This window comes from Vicugna pacos, chromosome 13 (assembly GCF_048564905.1).
Source record: "Vicugna pacos chromosome 13, VicPac4, whole genome shotgun sequence".
In the NCBI taxonomy this organism is placed as follows: domain Eukaryota; kingdom Metazoa; phylum Chordata; class Mammalia; order Artiodactyla; family Camelidae; genus Vicugna; species Vicugna pacos.
The window spans coordinates 48,387,766-48,407,921 of NC_132999.1; the positions used below are offsets into that span (position 1 = coordinate 48,387,766).

The 20,156-nt window shown below is 58.0% G+C and overlaps 1 protein-coding gene across 4 annotated transcripts in view; it reads left to right on the plus strand.

Moving 5' to 3' along the window:
• The window catches only part of AHDC1 (AT-hook DNA binding motif containing 1), a 63,580-nt gene that overhangs the window by 36,486 nt on the left and 6,938 nt on the right, over window positions 1–20,156 (plus strand). For all 4 annotated transcript variants that reach the window (XM_072975000.1, XM_072974997.1, XM_072974999.1 and 1 more), the window contains 4 exons: window positions 5,843–6,020; window positions 11,094–11,206; window positions 11,351–11,388; window positions 11,802–16,724. In XM_072975000.1, the coding sequence (XP_072831101.1) occupies window positions 11,876–16,681 (4,806 nt within the window). In that variant the 5' untranslated portion in view covers window positions 5,843–6,020; window positions 11,094–11,206; window positions 11,351–11,388; window positions 11,802–11,875 and the 3' untranslated portion in view covers window positions 16,682–16,724. The remainder of the gene's footprint in view (window positions 1–5,842; window positions 6,021–11,093; window positions 11,207–11,350; window positions 11,389–11,801; window positions 16,725–20,156) is intronic.

Consider the following 20,156-nt stretch of genomic DNA (forward strand, 5'->3'; position numbering starts at 1 on the left):
AAGACTGGCAGCCCCTGCTGTCAGGCCCTCCCTCCCAGTCTGGGCAGTGGCCTCTAGCTCTCCTCCCCACAAACCCCTCTTCAAGGAATGAGTTTGGAGTCATGGGAAACAGGACCTGGCATAGGGGTGCCAGGCCTCCAGGGCCCAGACCTTGCCTTTGGGTGTGATGAGACCTGGTCAGGCAGACAGTTCTAGGCCCCTGGGGTCTGGGCACTACTCACCAAGGGGCCAGGCGGGGGAGTAGGGGTGCCTGGGGGAGGCGGGTTGCACGCAAAGCATGCTGGGCCCCCTCGGCGGGTGGGTGGGGGGAACAAAGCTGGCATCGAGGCCTCAGCTAAAATTAGCCGCTTCCCTGCGCGGGAGCAAGCATGCCTGCCAGCCGCCCAGATCGCCGCTGCCTCGGCAGGCCATCTGTCGCCACGTTTTGCTCAGTCCCCCAGGGCCCCCCAGCTCCAGCCACCCCAGGGGCTAGAGGGACTCTGCTCTGAGGCTGTCCCTGGCCAGGACTCTGGCCTCTGCTGCTCTCATGCTGTGTGACCTCAGGCTAGGCCTGTCCCTCTCTGGGCTCCTGTACAATGAGAAGGCCCCAGACACTGACATCCCAGATCCCCCAGTCCTTCCAAGCACCAGGTGCTGGCACTGGTAATGGGGAGCTGGGGTATAGGCTGCCTCCCTCCCTTAGAGATGGCCCTCTGGTCCAAAGTTTGAAGGTGGGCCAAGTGGGGTTTAGGGGAAAGGTCAGGGTATGTGACAGTCTCCTATCAGTTTCCTTGATCTTCACTGGACAGTAGGGCAGCTCTGTAACCAACACCCTAGCATCCCCCCATCACAAGCACTCACACGTTATCGATCTCCAAGCCATTTTACAGAAGGTGGGAAGCCTGGAGGTGAAGGCTGAGTTCAGCTGATATTAACTTGCTCAGTGACTTGGGCAAGTCTCCTGCCTTCTCTTAGTCTGTTTCTTCCTTTTCAATGAGAAGCTCCCATTCCCTGAGCACCTGCCCACTTCATGCCACATTGTCTCATAAGGCTGACATTATCACCCCTGCTTTACAGCGGAGGAAACTGAGGCACAGTAAGTCCAAGTTCCTGGTGAGGAAGTGGTAGAGCCAGAGGTTGGACCTGCTGGGTTCTCCTTTCTGTGGCCCCCAGTGCTCTGCTTGCTGGTCTGCAGCCTCATCGCTTCCCTGGCTGCTGCCTTCCTGGCTCCCCAAAGCCTGAGACTGAGCCTCTGCTCCAAGGTCACTCAGCTTGGCCTGGGAGGAGCTCAGACTTGAACCCAGGCCCCTTGGCTCCTGGCCTCTCTCACTTTCTGGCCAGCAGGCTGGGCCTGTTCCCTGGGTGAGTCATGTCCCTGGACTTTGGCCTCCTTGTCAGGCTCAGTGGCCTGAATTTGGCGAGGGGGCCTTTGTCAGAGAGGGGGGCTCCCCTGGCCACAGTGGGAGTCTGAAGCTATCATCCTACTCCCTCCTCAGTCCTGGGCCCTGAGGACACGGTGACAGCAACCCCTAACCTGCCTCCCCTCCACCACCTCTAAGAAGTCTTACAGGAACTGCTCTTCAGGCCTCGCTGACAGCCCTCCTTCTGCCCCTCCCCTCAACAACAACTACATTCAATTAGAAAGGGGGTAGGGGAGACTGCTTGGGGAGGGGGCATTTTCAGGTTGTCTGTGTGCCCAGGCGGCTTTGTTCCCAGCACTGGGTCCCTGGGTTACCCAGGAGAGAGGCCTCGGCGCCTCCCCTCCTGGTGTCCAGGGACCAAGGTCACGCCCAGATCCCTGTATGCCTCCACCTCCTGGGGCCAGTGGTGTTTGTCACTGGGGCAACGTGTGGCTGTGCCCGGCTCTGGCAGGGCTGGGGTGACATTCATGCCCTGTGAGCTGTGACGCCTCTGCAGGCAGAGGACAGCCCCACCAGGCTGGCAGTGAGGGGGAGGGGTGGGGTGGGCTGTCACCTGTCCACAGCAGTCGAGTGACTGGTCGTGTACCCATCCCACAGTCTAGAGGGAGGACTAATGGGGAAGGGGCGAGGTTGTGTCCCCGGCTTATACTTTGTATGTGAGAGGAGGGGTCAGTACTTTTCTCACACCTGGAAGGTGTTGGGGGGGGGTGTATGTGTATGTGTGTGAGGGAGGGAGAAAGAGAGGTTCTCTGTGCATTTTACATCCTGTTAGTGAGTGAGGGGGTGCCTGGTTGTATGTCGGTTACACTACTGTGAGGGTAACAACCTGTGTTCTGTCCCATACTGTCTGGGGCTCATGCTTTTGAGGACGTGACAGGTTCTGTGCTTCGCTTGTCCTGTCAGGAGGGTATTCACCCAGTCGTTCGCCTGTGTCTCTGACTGTTGGGTATGTGTGAGATGTCACCATGTGCCCATCTCATTGCTGTCGTGGGGAATGACATGTGTGATTATCTCATGCTGTTGGGGAGGTTGTCAGTAACTTGGGAGCTTGTCTCTCACCCTAAAGAGACAACATGTTGCCCAGTGGTGTGGGGCTGACGGTTGGCAGGGCCTTAGGGGCAGACCAGAGCCAGCACTTGGGCCCTGGGTGCAGGGACAAGTTGGGATGTGGGGTCTCAGTCCCACAAGACCTACTTTGTGACCCAGGTGCCAGCCCTTGGGACTGTTGCCCAGGAGGAAGGACCCAGTGTTTTTCAGATGCTGTGTAAAGGGGCCTCTGGGGCTGGGGCAGGTGTGACTGGGGAGGTGGGGCCACATGGGAGACTGTGTCCCCGCAGGCTAGGGGACCCTATTCCCTGCTTCTTCTGCCCCTGAAACTGTTAAACTAATTAAGGCTGTGGAGCCGCAGGATTAATCGGGGCAGCTCGGCGCGGGCCGGGAGCTCAGGTAGTCGATTAGTGCGCCGCGGAGGATATTGGATTTCTGAACCGCAAGTCAGCACTATTCGGGCCTGTTATCTCTCTGAGGCTTGAGGGTCAGGAGGCGGGAGGCTCCAGGCTTGCTGGTCGCCCCCGCCCTGTGGCTCCTGGCTCTGGAGCATCCACTACCCCTGCCCACCAGCGCCACCCGCCCCTGTGCCCACGTCCTCACCCTCTGGCCCTGCGTCAGGTTCTCCCTCTGTCACCCTTGGGTCCCCTCCTTCAGGCTTGCATTCCTAGTGCCCCTCTCCCCCAGCCCTCTCCCTCCCAGTCCCTCCTGGCCTGACTCTGTGCCTCACTGACAACTCCCCTCAGCCTCTGATCAGCCTCTCTCCACCTGGGTCCCCGTCTTCTGTCACTGTCCCTGTCCCCCACTCTCTCTGTTAGCATCTCCCATCTCTGTCTCTCTGCTTTCGTGTTCGTGTGAGCCTGTTTCTCAGTTTCTGGCACTGCCTGTCTCTGCTTCTCATGTCTCTGTCTCCTTCTCTCCCTGTGTGTCTCTGTTTCTTTCTCTCTCTTCCTGTCTTTTCCTCTCCCTCTGGCGCTCAATCCCCCTCCTTCTCTTTCTCTCTCTCCCTCCCTCTCTCTCTCTGTCTTTTCCTCTCTCTCTCTCTTGTGTGGTCTCGGCTGGTGTCTGCAACCAGAACAAATCTCCCCCAGCCAACACCCCCTGAACAAGGAGGCCAGAGCAGCTAATGGGAAACATGTGATTCTGCCTTGCGCCTGGAGCACCGAGAAGGGAGCCTTAGTCCCAGCTCAGCCTCTGCTCCCCTCACCCCACAGCATTCCCCCCACCCAGTGCTGTCCCCTGCCTTCCAGCATCTCCCCCAGCCTATGTGGGCACAGTCGAAAGTTCCCCAGGCATTTCCATTTCAGGGGGTAGGGGGAGCTTGTGTGTATCAGTGGGGAGTATCAGGTTGTGGAGGGAGCAGCTTTACTCCTCAGGTCGCCCCAGCCCCCAGGCCAGGCAGACCTCATGCAGACTCCTTCAACCACCACCACCATATGCAGGAAAGCAGGGCCAAGATGAGCTGAGCTGTGGGGGCCTGGATGGGGGGCAGCCAGTCCACCCCTCCTGGAGGGCTCTGGGGCCACCCAGATTTCCATCTTCTCCGCCCTCCTGGGCCTCTGGGGAGCTGCAGAGGTGGGGGCTCTCCGAGTGCTTGGGAGCTGCTGGGCTGCATTTCTGTGCCCACCCAACCACGGGGAAGAGGGGGGATGGATCAGAGGAGGGAGGCTCTAGCAGGTTGGAATTCTCCTTCTCTGCCTGTGGATAAATTGTCCCTAATCCAGGCTTGGGGAGTTGTCTGGCTCCTACAGAGAGAGAGAGGGAGAGAGAGAGAGAGCAGGAGATAGGGAGGGAGGAGAGAAGCAGGCATACAAACACAGTGACACAGACACACTGCCTCACAAAGAGTCTCACATACACAGGCACACACGCACACTCATGCACTGACAAGTTACTTAAAGGTACCACACAAACACTGAGGCACCGTTGTGCTGACACCATGGCACACAGACCCACTCACACACGTTGACACTGAGACTTGGCTCTGCTGGCTCAGACATGCAGTGACACAGCACAGGGCCCCACTGACATATACAGACACACCATGGTAAGGTCATACCGCACAGACATGCAGGGACACACATGTGAGCGCGTCCTGACCCACGATGAAACAGACCCACAGGGACACTGTGACCAGTCACACCATCACACCGTGACCCTGAAAACCCAGAGAAAGGCAGGGGTAGGAGGGAGGTAACACTGATCCACAGTGATACCAGTGCCCGCAGTCACAGGCCTTGAGATTAGAAACCTGCAGGGACAGCAGAGGATTCTCCGCACATCCCCACCCCACCACCCCCCACCACACACACACCCAGAGTGTCTGAAATGGACAGAAGCCCACTGGGCTCCTGACACAGTGAGATGCAGAGTGTGCACAGGCAGGGTGTGCACAGACGGGCACTCCTTTCCCAACCACAGCTTGGCACACCTTATTGCTCACAGGCACACACACTTCTGTGTCCCCACAGGCGTGCAAAGATAGGCTCAGCTGGAGGCGCACACAGAGCTGAACAGACCCAGATGCACACACCCACTTGTATAACAGAAGACACAGAACACAGGGACACATCAGCTCCCCCTATCACAATCTCATACAGGTACACTCTTAAACACACATGTCCCCGAGTAGACATAGAAAATACACAGAGAAGCATATAGAAGGCTGAGAAGACCCAGGAAGCCGCACACAGGTATATTTTTCCAGACAGCTGCACATCCACAGACGTGCATCCATACAGGCAGGACCTCTGACACACAGATTCCCAGGCAACCAAAACCTATAAGCAATCCATGAGGCCTGGTTCCCAGACCCCCTCTGGGTTCCAGCACAGGCCTCAGGGAGGCAGACAAATGGGCAGGAAGCAGGGGGGTGGTGAGAAGGGCCATGGCTATTAAAGAAAACAAGGAGAAGGGTAAATGCCAGCTGCATATACACCCCTCTCAGAAGTCTGCATTCACCATCAATTTGAACAGCAGCTCTCCCACCCTCATAGTAAATAAGCTGTTAGCAGTTATAGGTTCCCTAGAGCACTTCTCCCCATTCATAAGCTCTCCCCATTTTATAGATGAGAAAACCGAGAGCCAGACAGGTTAACTGACTTGCCTAAAATCACACAGTTGATGAGAGTTGAGTCAAGGACGATTCTAACTCCCGAGGCCAGGTTCTTTCCACCTTAGCATGTGTGTTCACATTCATGCACACGTGTACCTACCCGTACAAAGGTACTGTCTCCCAATAGAGACCGGAAGATAAGCTCGAGCTCCCCAATAAAGTGAGACTGTAGCCAGTTTCATTGTGTGCAAGAGCGAACCCCATCCAGGATGGCCTCCTGGTCCCTCTGGCTTACCCCGTATCCATGCTTATATCTGTGGTGCTGTTTTTGCTTCCACAGATGGGAGCTTGCCTGCCTGTCTACCCATCGGCCTGGACCTCGGAGCCTGCCCAGCTAAGTGCGTGCAGAGGGCCCCGGGTTCGGGGCGACTCTCAGGCGGCTGAAGAGACAACCCTGGAATCACCGGCAGAGACAGGCCTTTGCTGCTGAGCCAGGCCTGTCTACAAAGCCTGCTCAGGTAACTGTACAGGGAAGCTGGGTCTGTGCCTGGCCCACCTAGGAAGTGGGGATCAGGGGTACTTCCTTCCCAGTCCTAGCAGGGATTCCCCCCTCCCAGCTTAGGCCAGAAAGAGGCCCTTTAGAATCAAAATATGTTGACCCAGCTTACTCAGACTTCCCATTATCCAGAAAGGCAAGGCCTGTGGATATACAACAGGAGTCCTGCCTCCTAGTCTGGGGACTCTTCCCTGCACCTTGGCGACCTGAGAGACATGGGAAGAGAAAGGCGTTGTGACAGTGAGCAGAGCTCAGGGCAGAGGTAGAAACCAGAATGCCTGATGTGTGAAGCTGGCCCCCCAGGACCCCTCTCTACTGGACTCTGTGGAAGAAGAGAGCTGGGAGGCCAGGGTGAGATGCTGAGAGGACCTGGGTAGCTCAGGTGTGCTAGGCCACCCTTCTGGGATGAGATGGGGGTGGTGCACGGAGGGGCAGGACCCACCTCCCTACTCTGGGCCCAGATTAGCCCACCCAGGCTCAAGAGCCACAGAGGCCAGGTGGGGCCGCCCTGCCCTGCAGAGGCACCTCCCTAAACTGACACATGAAGCCTCCGGCTCCAGGAAGCTCTCTAGAGCCCAGCCTGCCTGGGGACCCCACCCAACTTCCAAAAGAGCATTCCTGGGGCCTGAGGTCTGGGGGTGGGGCCTCCTGGGATTGTAAGGGTAGGGAGGTACAGCTGTGGGAGGATGCAGAGCTGGGTGTACCCGACTGTAAATGTACAGGGCATCTTGTGTGCAAGTAACTCCAGCTTGTGTGCCAGAGGCACGTGTAGGACTCTGTACTTAGGTATGCAGGGTTCTGTACACAAGAGTTATATAAGCAGACTGGGCTAGGGGACATTCGACGGCTGCGTATGTAGTACATTGGAGTGAGTGTGCAGCTTGCAGAGTGTGTCCTGGGCAGGTGTAGGAAGACTGGAGTGTTGTGTGTGCCACACTGAATGCAAGGTGCTAGTGTACACTGGAGAGGTGTGTAGACAAGAATCCGAACACACTGGGGTGATGTGTGAGTGCACTGGGGTGGAGTAGGGTGTGTACACAGAGGTCCTTCCGCGTGTCACTGGGTAAGCATGTGTTCAGGGTTCCGGCTGCACACTGGGGGTGGTGTGTGCACGTGGCCCCGTTTGTGCTTTGGAGGTGGGCTGGGCAAGCCTTCAGCTGAGCTGGGCTCAGCAGTGCCCAGCCTTGTGGCCAAATTGCTGAAGTCACTTCCTTTCCAGCAGCAACTTTCCAAGAGGAGGAGTTCTTCAGACCTGGGCGGGGAGGTGGGTGGAACAAGGAGCTCTCAGGGGAAGGAGGTGGGCGGTGGTGAGAGGCTGTGGGGAGGGCCTGGTGGGGTTGGAGGAGGGGAGTCCTCCGGGAGACAGAAGGAAAGACAAGGACAGGAGTCTGGAAGGGCCAAGGGCAGGAGGGGATGGGGGCGGAGCAGGGCGGGAAGCACAGTCCCTGGGTGACCTCGGAGGGAGGAAGGGAGGGCCGCCCGGCAGGGTGACCCTCGGGTTCAGCCAGAGCTGGCGGTGGTGCCCGCACACCTGGCACCCAGGGCAGGGGGCTGGCAGGGGGCGGGTCTAGGGCAGACCTGCTTGCCAGGTGCCCCACTCCGGGCAGGAAGGGGGTGGGCAAGAGCTGCACAAAGGAGCTCTGTGTAGCTGGGGGTAGGGTAGGGTGGGGTGTGCTGTTTTGTGGGGGGTGGCCCTGATGGCTCCAGAGGGTGGGGCGGGGCTTTCTCCCCTTGGGGGCATCAGCAGCTCTAAGGGGACACCTAGTGGTGAGGGAGGGTAGTGCATCGGATGACCTAGGTGGGAGGGGTGAAGAAGCTGGGAGAGGGTAGAAGTCAAAAATTAGAACCCGGAGTTGGGACTAGGACAGTTGCAGGAAGCTGCACGGGAGGGGACTGACTCTGAACAGTGAAGAAGTTTGATTTAGGGGAGCCCAACAAATTCAGACTCCAGCTCTTCCGTGTCTTGGCTGTTTGTCCTTAAGGACATAACTTAACCTCTCTGAGCCTCCATTTAAATGCCAAATAAGTGACAACTGCCATTATTATTTCATCTTTGTTATTCTTGCTATGATTTGGGGCTGGAGTCAGGTTGGAAGAAGACCTTCAGGTACAGCGGGGTGTGTGGGACGGGGCTGAAGAGAAGGAAACGCATAGTTCCTGAGGGGGCAGATCCTAGGAGATAAAGGCCTCAAAAGGAGGTGATGGGGAAAGTTTCACAGCAGCAGTAATAGCCCCTTTGATGCAGAGTTTTCCATTTGAGGACATCCCTGGGCCTTCAATCCAGGCTGGGAGGGAAATGGTGTAGGGGGGAGGAGTATGCAGGCTGGAGAGAGGGTCATGAGGCCGGAAGTGAGAGCTGGGGCTGGCAGCCTGGCTCCCCTGGGGAGGCTGTGGGTGGGGGAGGGGAGGCTGGCTGGGGAAGGGGTGGGGTGGTCACAGCCGCAGCGGGGGAGGGTGGGGCTGGGGACTCAAGGATGTGGGCTGGCCCTTCCCGGCACTGTGCACAGCAGGTTGGGGCCCCCAGCCCCCTCCCAGCCAGCTGGTGTCCCCATAGGCAGGCTCAGACACACTGACCCAGAAGCAGACAGACAGACAGAAGACCTTTTCGACTTTGTTCACAGACATGGGATAGGTGGTACCCTTGGGAGGGGCCCAAGAAAATGGCTGCCTGGGTGTGGTGGAGAGGGGAGCCAGCTGCTTCCCTCAGATCCTGGAGGCTACGAGAGAGAGCAGTGGACAGTCAGGAGGTCTGGCAGGACGACATGCCCAAAGGTCTTCACGGGTGGGTGGAACAGAAGCAACCACTGGAGAGGAGTTTTTCTCTTCTGCCAAGATCACACCCTCGGGCCCCAAGTGGGAGGTCTCCAGAGTGGGGAGGATTGGTGAGCCCCACCCTCGCTAAAGGAGGGATGGTGGCTTCTGGTAAGCATCTCAAAGAGGGCATTGGGAGCTGTGGGTCAACCATACTTGCTGGAAATCGGACCTGGAGATTCCAGAGGCTGAGCCCTTTTTCTCCTTTGTGAGTGTGCTACCCACAGTCCTTCCTGCAAGAGCTACAGTGAGATTCTTGAAACAGAGAGCCTGGCCTAGGAGGGGCCAGTTTACAGTCTATAGGCAGGCATGGGAGAGAGCAGAACCCTGAGTAATCCAGTAAGTGGGACAGTGAGGAGCAGCTGAGGCCTGAGAGAGGGAAGGGCTGGGGAACAGAGAGATGTTCTGCTTGGATGAGCAACAAAGGGGCCCTCCCCATGCCAATTTGTAGCCTTGGGCAAAGTCTCTTTCCTTCTTCCGGTCTCAGTTTCCTTGTCAGTCAAATGGGAGGGGCACAGGGTGGCACTAGAACAGTGTACCCACTGGGGGAGCTGATTAAAAATACAGATTCCCAGATGTCCCTTCAGATCTATGAGTCAGACTCCCCTGGACTAGGGCCTGGGTATCTGGAATGTTACAAAGCTCCCCTAGGCCCAGGGTTTGGAAGCCAATGGGTTAGATGATTTTAAGGTTCCTCCCAGCCTTAAATTAGATGTCAGCTCTAGAAGGAGTACTTTCAGGAGTGGCCAAAGCAGAGTTGCAGGAGCTGGGAGTAGAAGGAGGCTTTGGACTTTGAGCAGAATTCGGGATCTTGCCACTTAACAGCTATGTGACTTCAGGAAAGTTACACAACTGCTCTGAGCTATTTCCTCTGTAACACTGAGATAATAAACCATATCTCCTAGGTTGCTGTGAAGATTCAGTGGGTCATATATGTGGAGGTGCTTCGTAGATTGCAAATTGCTGCCCACCAAATGGGAGTAAACGAGTGTCCCTCCCCACACCTTCCTGTCTCCAGCTCAGCTCTGCAGCTTTCCTACAGCAATCCTCCCAGCGCTCAGGGCCCATTCAGCATCTTGCTCCCTAGCTCCTGGGGATCAACCAGGGCCCTGAGTCCCCAGGCTCCCTTGGGAGTAAGACATGCCTAGACCTAAATCCCAGCTCTGCCCTGACCAGCTCAGGGAGTCAGTTGGTAAATATTTATGTAGCATCCATAGCCCAGGCCCCAGGGTCAGGGGATACAACAGTAAACAAGACAGACATAGTCCCTGCCCCTGAAGAGCCCACACTCAGGGAGAAGACACATTGGCCAGCCAGCTAGTCATACAAGTAATTGGCTGCAGTCGTGATAAATACTGTGAAGGTGAAATAAATAGGTCTCTGAAAATATGTAACAGGGGCTGGACTGAGGCCAGAGGTGGCATGGGGGTCTGAGAATGTCCCTTTTCACATTCTCAGTCTTCCTCCCTCCTTCCACATCCTACTTGGGTCCCACTTTTGCGTCAAGACAGGAATGAGAGAGGGCCTCATGGGAAAAAGTGGGGCTGATTCTTCTGTGTGCTTCATCCATCCATTCATCCATCCATCTGTCCGTCCATTCATTTGTTCATTCAGTTAATATTTTTTGAAACACATTTGTGGGCCATGTGCTGACCTGGGTGTTGGGAGATACACACAGAAGTAAACAGGATGGAAATCTTCGCCGTCATGGTTCTTACCACCTTTCAGTGGATGGATTCCTCTTCTGTAAAAGTGGGGATGATCATCATATTGATCTCAGGTTTGCAGAGGGGATAGATGAGATAATCCATATAAAGCGCTTAGTCCAGTGTTTGGCAACAGAGAAAGTGTCCCCAGAGTTTTTATTGTTGTTGACTCCATGGTATGATTATTGAATCTCTGACCTCAGGCACTCTTCATTTTTTTCTTTGCAGCTCTTATCCCACTAATAATTAAGTCATTTATGATTATCTGATCAATGTTTGTCTATGCAGTCCTTGTGCAAAGTAGACACTCCATAAATAATGAGTATATGAATGAATGTTACTTCATCTCTGAGCCTCCATTTCTTCATCTGCAAAATGGGGTTATTAATAGCCCCTACCTCACAGGATTGATATGAAGAATTAAATGAAACGATGCCTGGACAGCTTCCAGCCCAGTGCCTGGCGCGCAGTAGGTGCTCACTAAACCTGAGCGATGGTCCTTTGATGGTCCTTTCCAGGCGCTGTCCTCGCCCCGAGGCCTGGGCTCAGGCCGAAGTTGCTCCACAGCACCCCCCAGCTGACAGCCAGCGACTGGCAGAGCCCCCAGGCCTGGGAGCCCCCTCTCTTCCAGGTTAGCTGGGTGTGCACTGGAGGGAGCACCTGGGGAACTGGGTTAGGAATGTGGGGGAGACCAGCCCAGTGGGCAAGCGGGCAGTGGTTGAACTGTGGCCACCAGACCATTCAGATCTCCTGTTACCTGTCTTGTTGCCCACAGAGATCTCCAGTGTGACAGCCCAGGCGGCAGAGCCGAGGGTGAGTGGCTGGGGTTCTTCTAGAGGCCTTGGGATGGGGAGAGGAGGAGGCCATGTCCTTGATAGGACTTCTGGGCCCTCAGGCAGGGGCCTGGCCCTCTCCTTGTTTGATCTGGAGTGGTCGCTCCACCCTGCTGATGGGCTTCCCTCTCAAAAGCAGGTGAACTCTTCTACCCTAGCCTTTAGCTAGGGTCTAGACAAAAGTGAGTGAGCTGTAAATAAGTGGAACTGGGGGCCATGGAGGGGTTCATGGTGCATGTGATGGCTTGGGAAAAGCTGGGGGTCAGTGAGGGGACTGGGTTTCGGGAAGGGACTCTGAGGGGGCGGGTGTCTGCCAGGGGATCATTGAGAACGTGGGAATCTGATGAGGACTGGGTATTCAGTGAGGGACCTTTCGCCTGTCCTGCCTGGCAGGTCCTTGTCCCGGCTTCTCGCACCCTCATGTCAGCCCCGGCCCCGCCCGGCGGCCCGCGGAGGACAAGGTCAGGATGCGTGTGAAGCCCCAGGGCCTGGTGGTGACTTCCAGTGCCGTGTGCAGCTCTCCTGACTACCTCCGGGAGCCCAAGTACTACCCCGGCGGCCCCCCCACCCCCCGGCCCTTGCTTCCTGCCCGGCCCCCTGCCAGCCCACCCGACAAGGCCTTCGCCCACACCTTCTCCGAGAACCCGCGCCCACCTCCACGCCGGGACCCCAGCACCCGGCGCCCACCAGTGCTTGCCAAGGGGGACGACCCGCTGCCCCCGAGGGCGGCCCGTCCTGTCTCACAGGCCCGGTGCCCCACACCCGTGGGAGACGGCAGCAGTTCCCGCTGTCGCTGGGACAACGGGCGGGTGAACCTGCGGCCAGTGGTCCAGCTGATTGACATCATGAAGGACCTGACACGGCTCTCCCAGGACCTGCAGCACAGCGGTGTGCACCTGGACTGTGGTGGGCTGCGGCTCAGCCGCCCGCCTGCCCCACCCCCTGGTGACCTTCAGTATAGCTTCTTCTCCTCACCCAGCCTGGCCAACAGCATTCGCAGCCCTGAAGAGCGGGCCACCCCCCATGCCAAGTCTGAGCGACCCAGCCACCCCCTCTACGAGCCTGAACCTGAGCCTGAGTCACGGGACAGTCCCCAGCCCGGCCAAGGCCGTAGTCCCAGAGCCATGGCAGCGGCCACCGGTCTGCCACCAGAGCCCGAGCCAGACGGCCCTGATTACTCAGAACTCGCTGATGCTGACATCCTTAGTGAGCTGGCCTCCCTTACTTGCCCTGAGGCCCAGCTATTGGAGGCCCAGGCCCTCGAGCCACCATCACCTGAGCCAGAGCCTCAGCTCCTGGACCCCCAGCCCCGCTTCCTGGACCCGCAGGCACTAGAGCCGCTCGGGGAAGCTTTGGAGCTGCCGCCCTTGCAACCTCTTGCTGATCCTCTGGGGCTGCCGGGCCTGGCTCTACAGGCCCTGGATACCCTGCCCGACTCTCTGGAGTCGCAGCTGCTTGACCCTCAGGCACTTGACCCCCTGCCCAAGTTGCTTGATGTCCCCGGCCGCCGTCTGGAGCCCCAGCAGCCCCTGGGGCCCTGCCCACTGGCTGAGCCCTTACGCCTGGACTTGTGCTCACCCCATGGCCCTCCTGGGCCTGAGGGTCACCCCAAATACGCCTTGCGGCGCACTGATAGGCCAAAGATCCTGTGTCGCCGACGGAAAGCCGGACGGGGACGCAAGGCAGACGCCGGACCCGAGGGCCGCTTGCTGCCCCTGCCTATGCCCACCGGCCTGGCAGCCGCCCTGGCTGAACCACCGCCACCGCCGCCTCCACCACCTCCTGCCCTGCCAGGCCCAGGCCCAGTCCCAGAGCTGGAGCCCGAATCTTCCCAGACTCCAGTGGTCCCTACCCGCAAAGGCAAGTGCCGGGGCGTGCGGCGCATGGTGGTGAAGATGGCCAAGATCCCTGTGTCCCTGGGACGGCGGAACAAGACCACGTACAAGGTGTCATCGTTGAGCAGCAGCCTGAGCGTGGAGGGCAAGGAGCTGGGCCTGCGCGTGTCAGCAGAGCCCACCCCACTGCTGAAGATGAAGAACAATGGGCGGAATGTGGTGGTGGTCTTCCCGCCCGGCGAGATGCCCATCATTCTCAAGCGTAAGCGCGGCCGCCCTCCTAAGAACCTGCTGCTGGGGCCCGGCAAGCCCAAGGAGCCGGCAGTGGTGGCGGCTGAGGCAGCCACAGTGGCAGCGGCCACCATGGCCCTGCCAGAGGTGAAGAAGCGGCGGCGGCGAAAGCAGAAGCTGGCATCTCCCCAGCCATCCTATGCAGCAGACGCCAATGACAGCAAGGCTGAGTATTCAGACGTCCTCGCCAAGCTGGCCTTCCTGAACCGCCAGAGCCAGTGCGCCGGGCGGTGCTCACCACCCCGCTGCTGGACACCCAGTGAGCCTGAGTCAGTGCACCAGGCGCCCGACACCCAGAGTATCTCCCACTTCCTGCATCGTGTGCAGGGCTTCCGACGGCGAGGTGGCAAAGCAGGCGGTTTCGGTGGCCGGGGTGGAGGCCATGCAGCCAAGGCAGCCCGATGCTCCTTCAGTGATTTCTTCGAGGGCATTGGCAAGAAAAAGAAGGTGGTAGCGGTGGCAGCTGCTGGGGTCGGGGGCCCGAGCCTCACTGAGTTGGGGCATCCACGCAAACGGGGCCGGGGGGAGGTAGACGCCGTGACTGGGAAGCCCAAACGCAAGAGGCGGTCCCGGAAGAACGGGACTCTGTTCCCAGAGCAGGTGCCCAGTGGCCCAGGCTTTGGGGAGGCAGGCACTGAGTGGGCTGGGGATAAGGGTGGTGGCTGGGCCCCTCACCATGGGCACCCAGGTGGGCAGGCTGGCCGAAACTGTGGATTCCAAGGGACTGAGGCCAGGGCCTTTGCCTCCACTGGACTAGAGAGTGGGGCTTCGGGCCGCAGCAGCTACTACAGCACGGCGGCACCTGCGGGCCAGACTGAGCTCAGCCAAGAGCGCCAAAACCTCTTCACCGGCTATTTTCGCTCACTGCTTGATTCGGATGATTCCTCCGACCTCTTGGACTTTGCCCTCTCAGCCTCTCGCCCCGAGTCCCGGAAGGCATCAGGCACCTACACAGGGCCCCCCACCAGCACCCTGCCTGCCCAGCGGGGCCTGGCCACCTTCCCCAGCCGGGGAGCCAAGGCCAGCTCAGTGGCGGTGGGCAGCAGTGGGGCTGGGGCGGACCCCCCCTTCCAGCCCGTCCTGCCCACTCGCCAGACTTTCCCACCAGGCCGGGCAGCGAGCTATGGGATCACGCCAGCCACTTCAGACTGCCGGGCAGCCGAAACCTTCCCGAAGCTGGCTCCCCCACCCTCTGCCGTGGCCCGCTCACCTACCACCCACCCGCCCACCAACACCTACCCCCCACAGTACAGTGGCTATGGGGCTGGACAAAGTGTATTCGCCCCCGCTAAGCCCTTTACGGGCCAAGACTGTGCTAACAGCAAGGACTGCAGCTTTGCCTATGGCAGCGGCAACAGCCTACCTGCCTCACCCAGCAGCGCCCACAGTGCTGGCTACGCCCCACCGCCTACTGGTGGCCCCTGCCTGCCACCAGGCAAGGCCTCCTTCTTCAACAGCTCTGAGGGGGCCCCCTTCTCTGGTTCAGCCCCCACACCCCTGCGCTGTGACAGCCGGGCCAGCACTGTCTCGCCCGGCGGCTACATGGTGCCTAAGGGCACCACAGCCTCTGCCACCTCCGCCGCCTCCGCCGCCTCCTCGTCGTCCTCCTCCTACCAGCCCTCACCGGAGAACTGTCGGCAGTTTGCGGGGGCTTCTCAGTGGCCTTTCCGGCAGGGCTATGGAGGCCTGGACTGGGCCTCAGAGGCCTTCAGTCAGCTCTACAATCCCAGTTTCGACTGCCACGTCAGCGAGCCCAACGTGATCCTGGACATCTCCAACTACACGCCGCAGAAGGTGAAGCAGCAGACAGCCGTGTCCGAGACCTTCTCTGAGTCGTCCTCCGACAGCACCCAGTTCAATCAGCCCGTCGGTGGTGGTTTCCGGCGTGCCAACAGTGAGGCCTCAAGCAGCGAGGGCCAGTCGAGCCTGTCCAGCCTGGAGAAACTGATGATGGACTGGAATGAGGCATCATCTGCCCCTGGTTACAACTGGAACCAGAGCGTCCTCTTCCAGAGCAGCTCTAAGCCAGGCCGCGGACGGCGGAAGAAGGTGGACCTATTTGAGGCCTCACATCTGGGCTTCCCATCATCTGCCTCGGCCACTGCCTCGGGCTACCCATCCAAACGGAGCACCGGGCCCCGGCAGCCACGAGGTGGACGGGGCGGAGGGGCCTGCTCAGCCAAGAAGGAGCGGGGCGGCGCGGCGGCCAAAGCCAAATTCATCCCCAAGCCACAGCCGGTCAACCCACTGTTCCAGGACAGCCCAGACCTCGGCCTGGACTACTACAGCGGGGACAGCAGCATGTCACCACTGCCCTCACAGTCGAGGGCCTTCAGTGTGGGCGAGCGAGACCCCTGTGACTTCATGGGACCCTACTCCATGAACCCGTCCACGCCATCTGACGGCACCTTCGGCCAAGGCTTCCATTGCGACTCACCCAGCCTGGGTGCGCCTGAGTTGGATGGCAAGCATTTCCCGCCACTGGCCCACCCACCCACAGTGTTTGATGCTGGGCTGCAGAAGGCATACTCACCCACCTGCTCACCTACCCTGGGCTTTAAGGAAGAGCTGCGGCCGCCGCCCACAAAGTTGGCTGCCTGTGAGCCCCTTAAGCATGGGCTCCAGGGGGCCAGCCTGGGCCATGTGGCTGCAGCCCAGGCCCACCTGACCTGCCGGGACCTGCCACTGGGCCAGCCCCACTACGACTCCCCCAGCTGCAAGGGCACAGCGTATTGGTACCCGCCAGGCTCAGCTGCCCGCAGCCCACCCTATGAAGGCAAGGTGGGTTCAGGGCTGCTAGCTGACTTCCTGGGCAGGACGGAGGCCGCGTGCCTCAGTGCCCCACACCTGGCTAGCCCACCGGCCACACCTAAGGCCGACAAGGAGCCACTGGAGATGGCCCGGCCGCCTGGCCCACCCCGTGGCCCTGCTGCAGCCGCTGCTGGCTATGGCTGCCCACTCCTTAGTGACTTAACCCTGTCCCCCGTGCCGAGGGACTCGCTGCTGCCCCTGCAGGATACCGCCTACAGGTACCCAGGCTTTATGCCACAGGCGCATCCCGGCCTGGGTGGGGGCCCCAAGAGCGGCTTCCTGGGGCCCATGGCAGAACCTCACCCTGAGGACACATTCACCGTCACCTCCCTGTAGTGCCAACTGAAGTGCCGACTGGACCTCGAGGTTTTGTTCCTGGGTGAGTCTGGGGAGTTGGTGCAGTGGGCAGAGGGTTGAGGGTGGGGATGAGAACATTAGAGCTTAGGCAGAGGGAGGAGGGTTAGCAATGAGCAGGAAGGATTTAAGGACAAGATTGGGGACCTGACAACAGGGAGCTGGGATTCAGGAAGGAGTCCGGCTTTAGATGCTGGAAACAGTCTTAGGGAAAAGATGGGTGCCTGGGTGGGGAACCCAGTGTGGGGCTTGGACATTCAGGGGGTCCTGTTATTGAAATGTCCTTGGACATTCAGGGGGTCCTGTTATCCCATAGACTGGATAGGGCCATCTAGTTTGGTTCATCAAGCGTTCATTTCCCTCATCCATGCTAGGTCCTGGGTAGGGACCACCTGAGTCCTAGGAAATACTCACCATCTGACCTCTTGCAAGGGGGGATGTTTGTGTCACTCCGCGTGAAATGAGCGAAGGAAGAAGCAGGGTGGATACTTATCTGCCAAGGCCTGTCCAAGACACTGACCCTGCCAGGGTTCCTCATTTCTCTGGGAGCTTCATTTAGTTCAAGATGCTGTCTGGCTAGGGCCAGGCTGAGGGTGAGGCCAGTATGTCCTTTTCTGATCTCCCAGGGTACCCCCAAGGCTATTTTTCAACATTTTTGGCCTGAGCCAGGCTCGGAGTGTTCAGGGTTGTGGAAGGTAGGGATTCAGAAGTAGAGAAGAGGTAGTGGGATCCCAAATGTCTGGAAACCTGCCATCAATGGGTCTATGCCCTGGCAGGATGTTTCCTTCCTAGAAAATGCCTTTTTCTTCAGTCCCTTTCCTGAGGCCAAATGCTTTTCTAAGAATTCAGTTAAATAGTGTTAGGTATTTAGGTTTTGTTTTATCAGGTAGTGTGACCTTCTTTAGTATTCTTTGGATTTTGTGTTTAAGAAAAGGAAAATAGAGGAGAGGGTAGAGCACATGCTTAACATACACAAGGTCCTGGGTTCAATCCCCAGTACCTCTCTAAAACTCTACTAAAATGAGTAAACCTAATTACCTCCCCCCTAAAAAAAAAAAGAAAAGGAAAGGAAAATAAAGAAGGGAAATGCCCCCAAAATGGTAAAAGGGGACAGGGTTGGAGGAATCATTTTCTTGATGAACAGACTATTCCAGAAATACAGCAGTAACTGGCCCATCAGAACTCAGTTTTGGAACAGACCTGTCACAAAATCGACCAAGACGTGATGGGTGGTGGTGGAGTGGGCTGGGGGCCTGTCCGAGCCCCTCACCCTCCACCTCTGCCACTACCACAGCCTCCTGGGAGTGTCTCTTCCTGGAGAGGGAATAGCAGGGCTCCTGGAAAGCCCCGTCCCTGCTCTGGGAAGGCCGTTTGAGGCCGCAGTGACTCAGGGTCCTGAAGTCATGTCAGCGGAAACTTATTACCCCCTCTCTGCCTGACCTCACCTCCCTTGGTGCCTGAAGGTGGCAAAGGGCAGCACGTGGGAGTCAGGAGGCCTGGGAAAGGACCACTCCTTCATTGGCCAACTTGCTATGTGCCCTTGACCAAGCTTTTGCCCCTCCTCCACCCCGCTGCCTCTGTTTCCCCATCTGTTCAAGGAGATTGACTTTAATAGTCTCGGGCTCTTGAAACTCTGCATGGGCCAGACTTTTCAGGGGAAGGTGGGGGCAGCATATTTTTCCTCCTAATAAAGCCAGACCAAGCTTAAAATGGCCTTCCATTCCCTGCGCACCTCACTGCGAGCAGCAGTCACAGATCTGAAGCAGGCCAGGGAGAAGCTGCTTAGGGTTTAAAATGTCAAACTCTTGATCCTTCTCACTGGAGGGGAGATGTCTCATGCATAATCCAGAAATGTGAAATAATCCAAAAACCTTTCCTCCCAGGCCCTGGGTGGGAAAATAAACGGGTGTGGGGGCTGGGTGTTTGGGCAGGTCATGGCTCAGTGAGACACATAATGGAACCACCCAGTGAGGCCTGAACGCAGGAGGAACTGGGATGCCATCCAGCCCCACATTCTGGCCCCACTCCCCACTCAGAGCTGGGAGCAGACAGCACTATCCTCAGACCGATGCATTCAGTTGTTCCAGAGACATCTGTCCGGCACCCACTGCATGTGGGGCACTGGGGACACCACAGTGAACACCACAAATGATGTCCTGGTCCTCAGGGGACCTCCAGTTTAGAGGGAAAGACAGTAAACAGAATGACACAACGCACTTGGTAATTATTGCTGTAGGAAGGACCATGCAAGAGAAGAAAAACTAGGAGGCTGTGAGAGCCTGCAGCCGGCTGACCGGATGCTGAGGCTGGTGCCTGAAAGATGAGGGGGCGTCAGCCAAACAGGGAATGGGAAGAGCATTCTGGGCAGAGGGAACAGCAGTGGGTCAAGCCCTGAGGCAGGAAGCAGCTCAGCTTTGAGGAACTGACGGGGAGACAGTAACAGTGAGTGAGGGGGTGAGGCAGGTAGGGCCAGATCATGCAGGACACTGGAAGGAGTTTGAACTTTGTTCCAAGATAAATGGGGAACCATTGATGAGTTCTCAGCTGGAATGCCATGGGTCACAGTGGAACAGGGCAAGTGTGGGAGGAAGGAGACCAGCTGCAGTAGCCCAGGAAAGCAGCGATGGTGGCTTGGACCATGGTGGTAGTAGGGCCGTCTGCCTCCCTTACCTAAGATGGCGCATACTCTCTCATCTAGGGCAACCCCTCAGTGCCAGGGACTGATTAGAATCATTGTGGGAGTGAGGAAGAGTTGGGGATACAGGGAAGGAGAATGGTGAGGAAGAAGAGTTAACAGAGGGAGTGTCACTGTCAATAGAGGGTTTAAGCAGAGAGGACAGTGACACACTCTTTCACCAACAGGCAGTGAGCCCTTCTGACACTGGGCACAGGGGGAGCAGTCACTGAGCTCAGCCTCACATCTTGGGCCCTCTGTGCCTGTCCCGATGCCAGGCATGAGGAAGACAAAGCAGATGTAGCCCCTGTCCTTGGCGCCCCCATCCACTCTAGGAAGCTAAAACAAGCACACAAAGAACCTGAAACACCTGGTGGGAAGTGGCAGGGTGAAGCAAAGCCTGTGCACCAGGAAGGGACTGTGGGGTCAGAAGTCACCTCAATGCCACTTTGATGAGAAAAGGGACACATTTATGTTGAGCCTTTTGAGCAGTGCTTCCTCACTGACCCTTCACAGCAACCTGGCAGTAGGGGGGCCCCATCCCCGAATCAGAGAGTTGAGGAAACACTGCAGCCTTGAACCTTGCCCAGGGGATCTGTTGTTAGTAAATGGTAGAGTCAGGATTTGAACCCAGTCCTTCTCCCACCACCATCCTCCCACCCCCGAGCCTGGATACTCTGCCTTACTGCTCCCCACCACCCTGTGCCCCTGATTCCCCATCAGCAAAATGACGGATTGGTTGATGCTCCCTACAACTCTTTCTGGGTCTGACATTTTAAATGG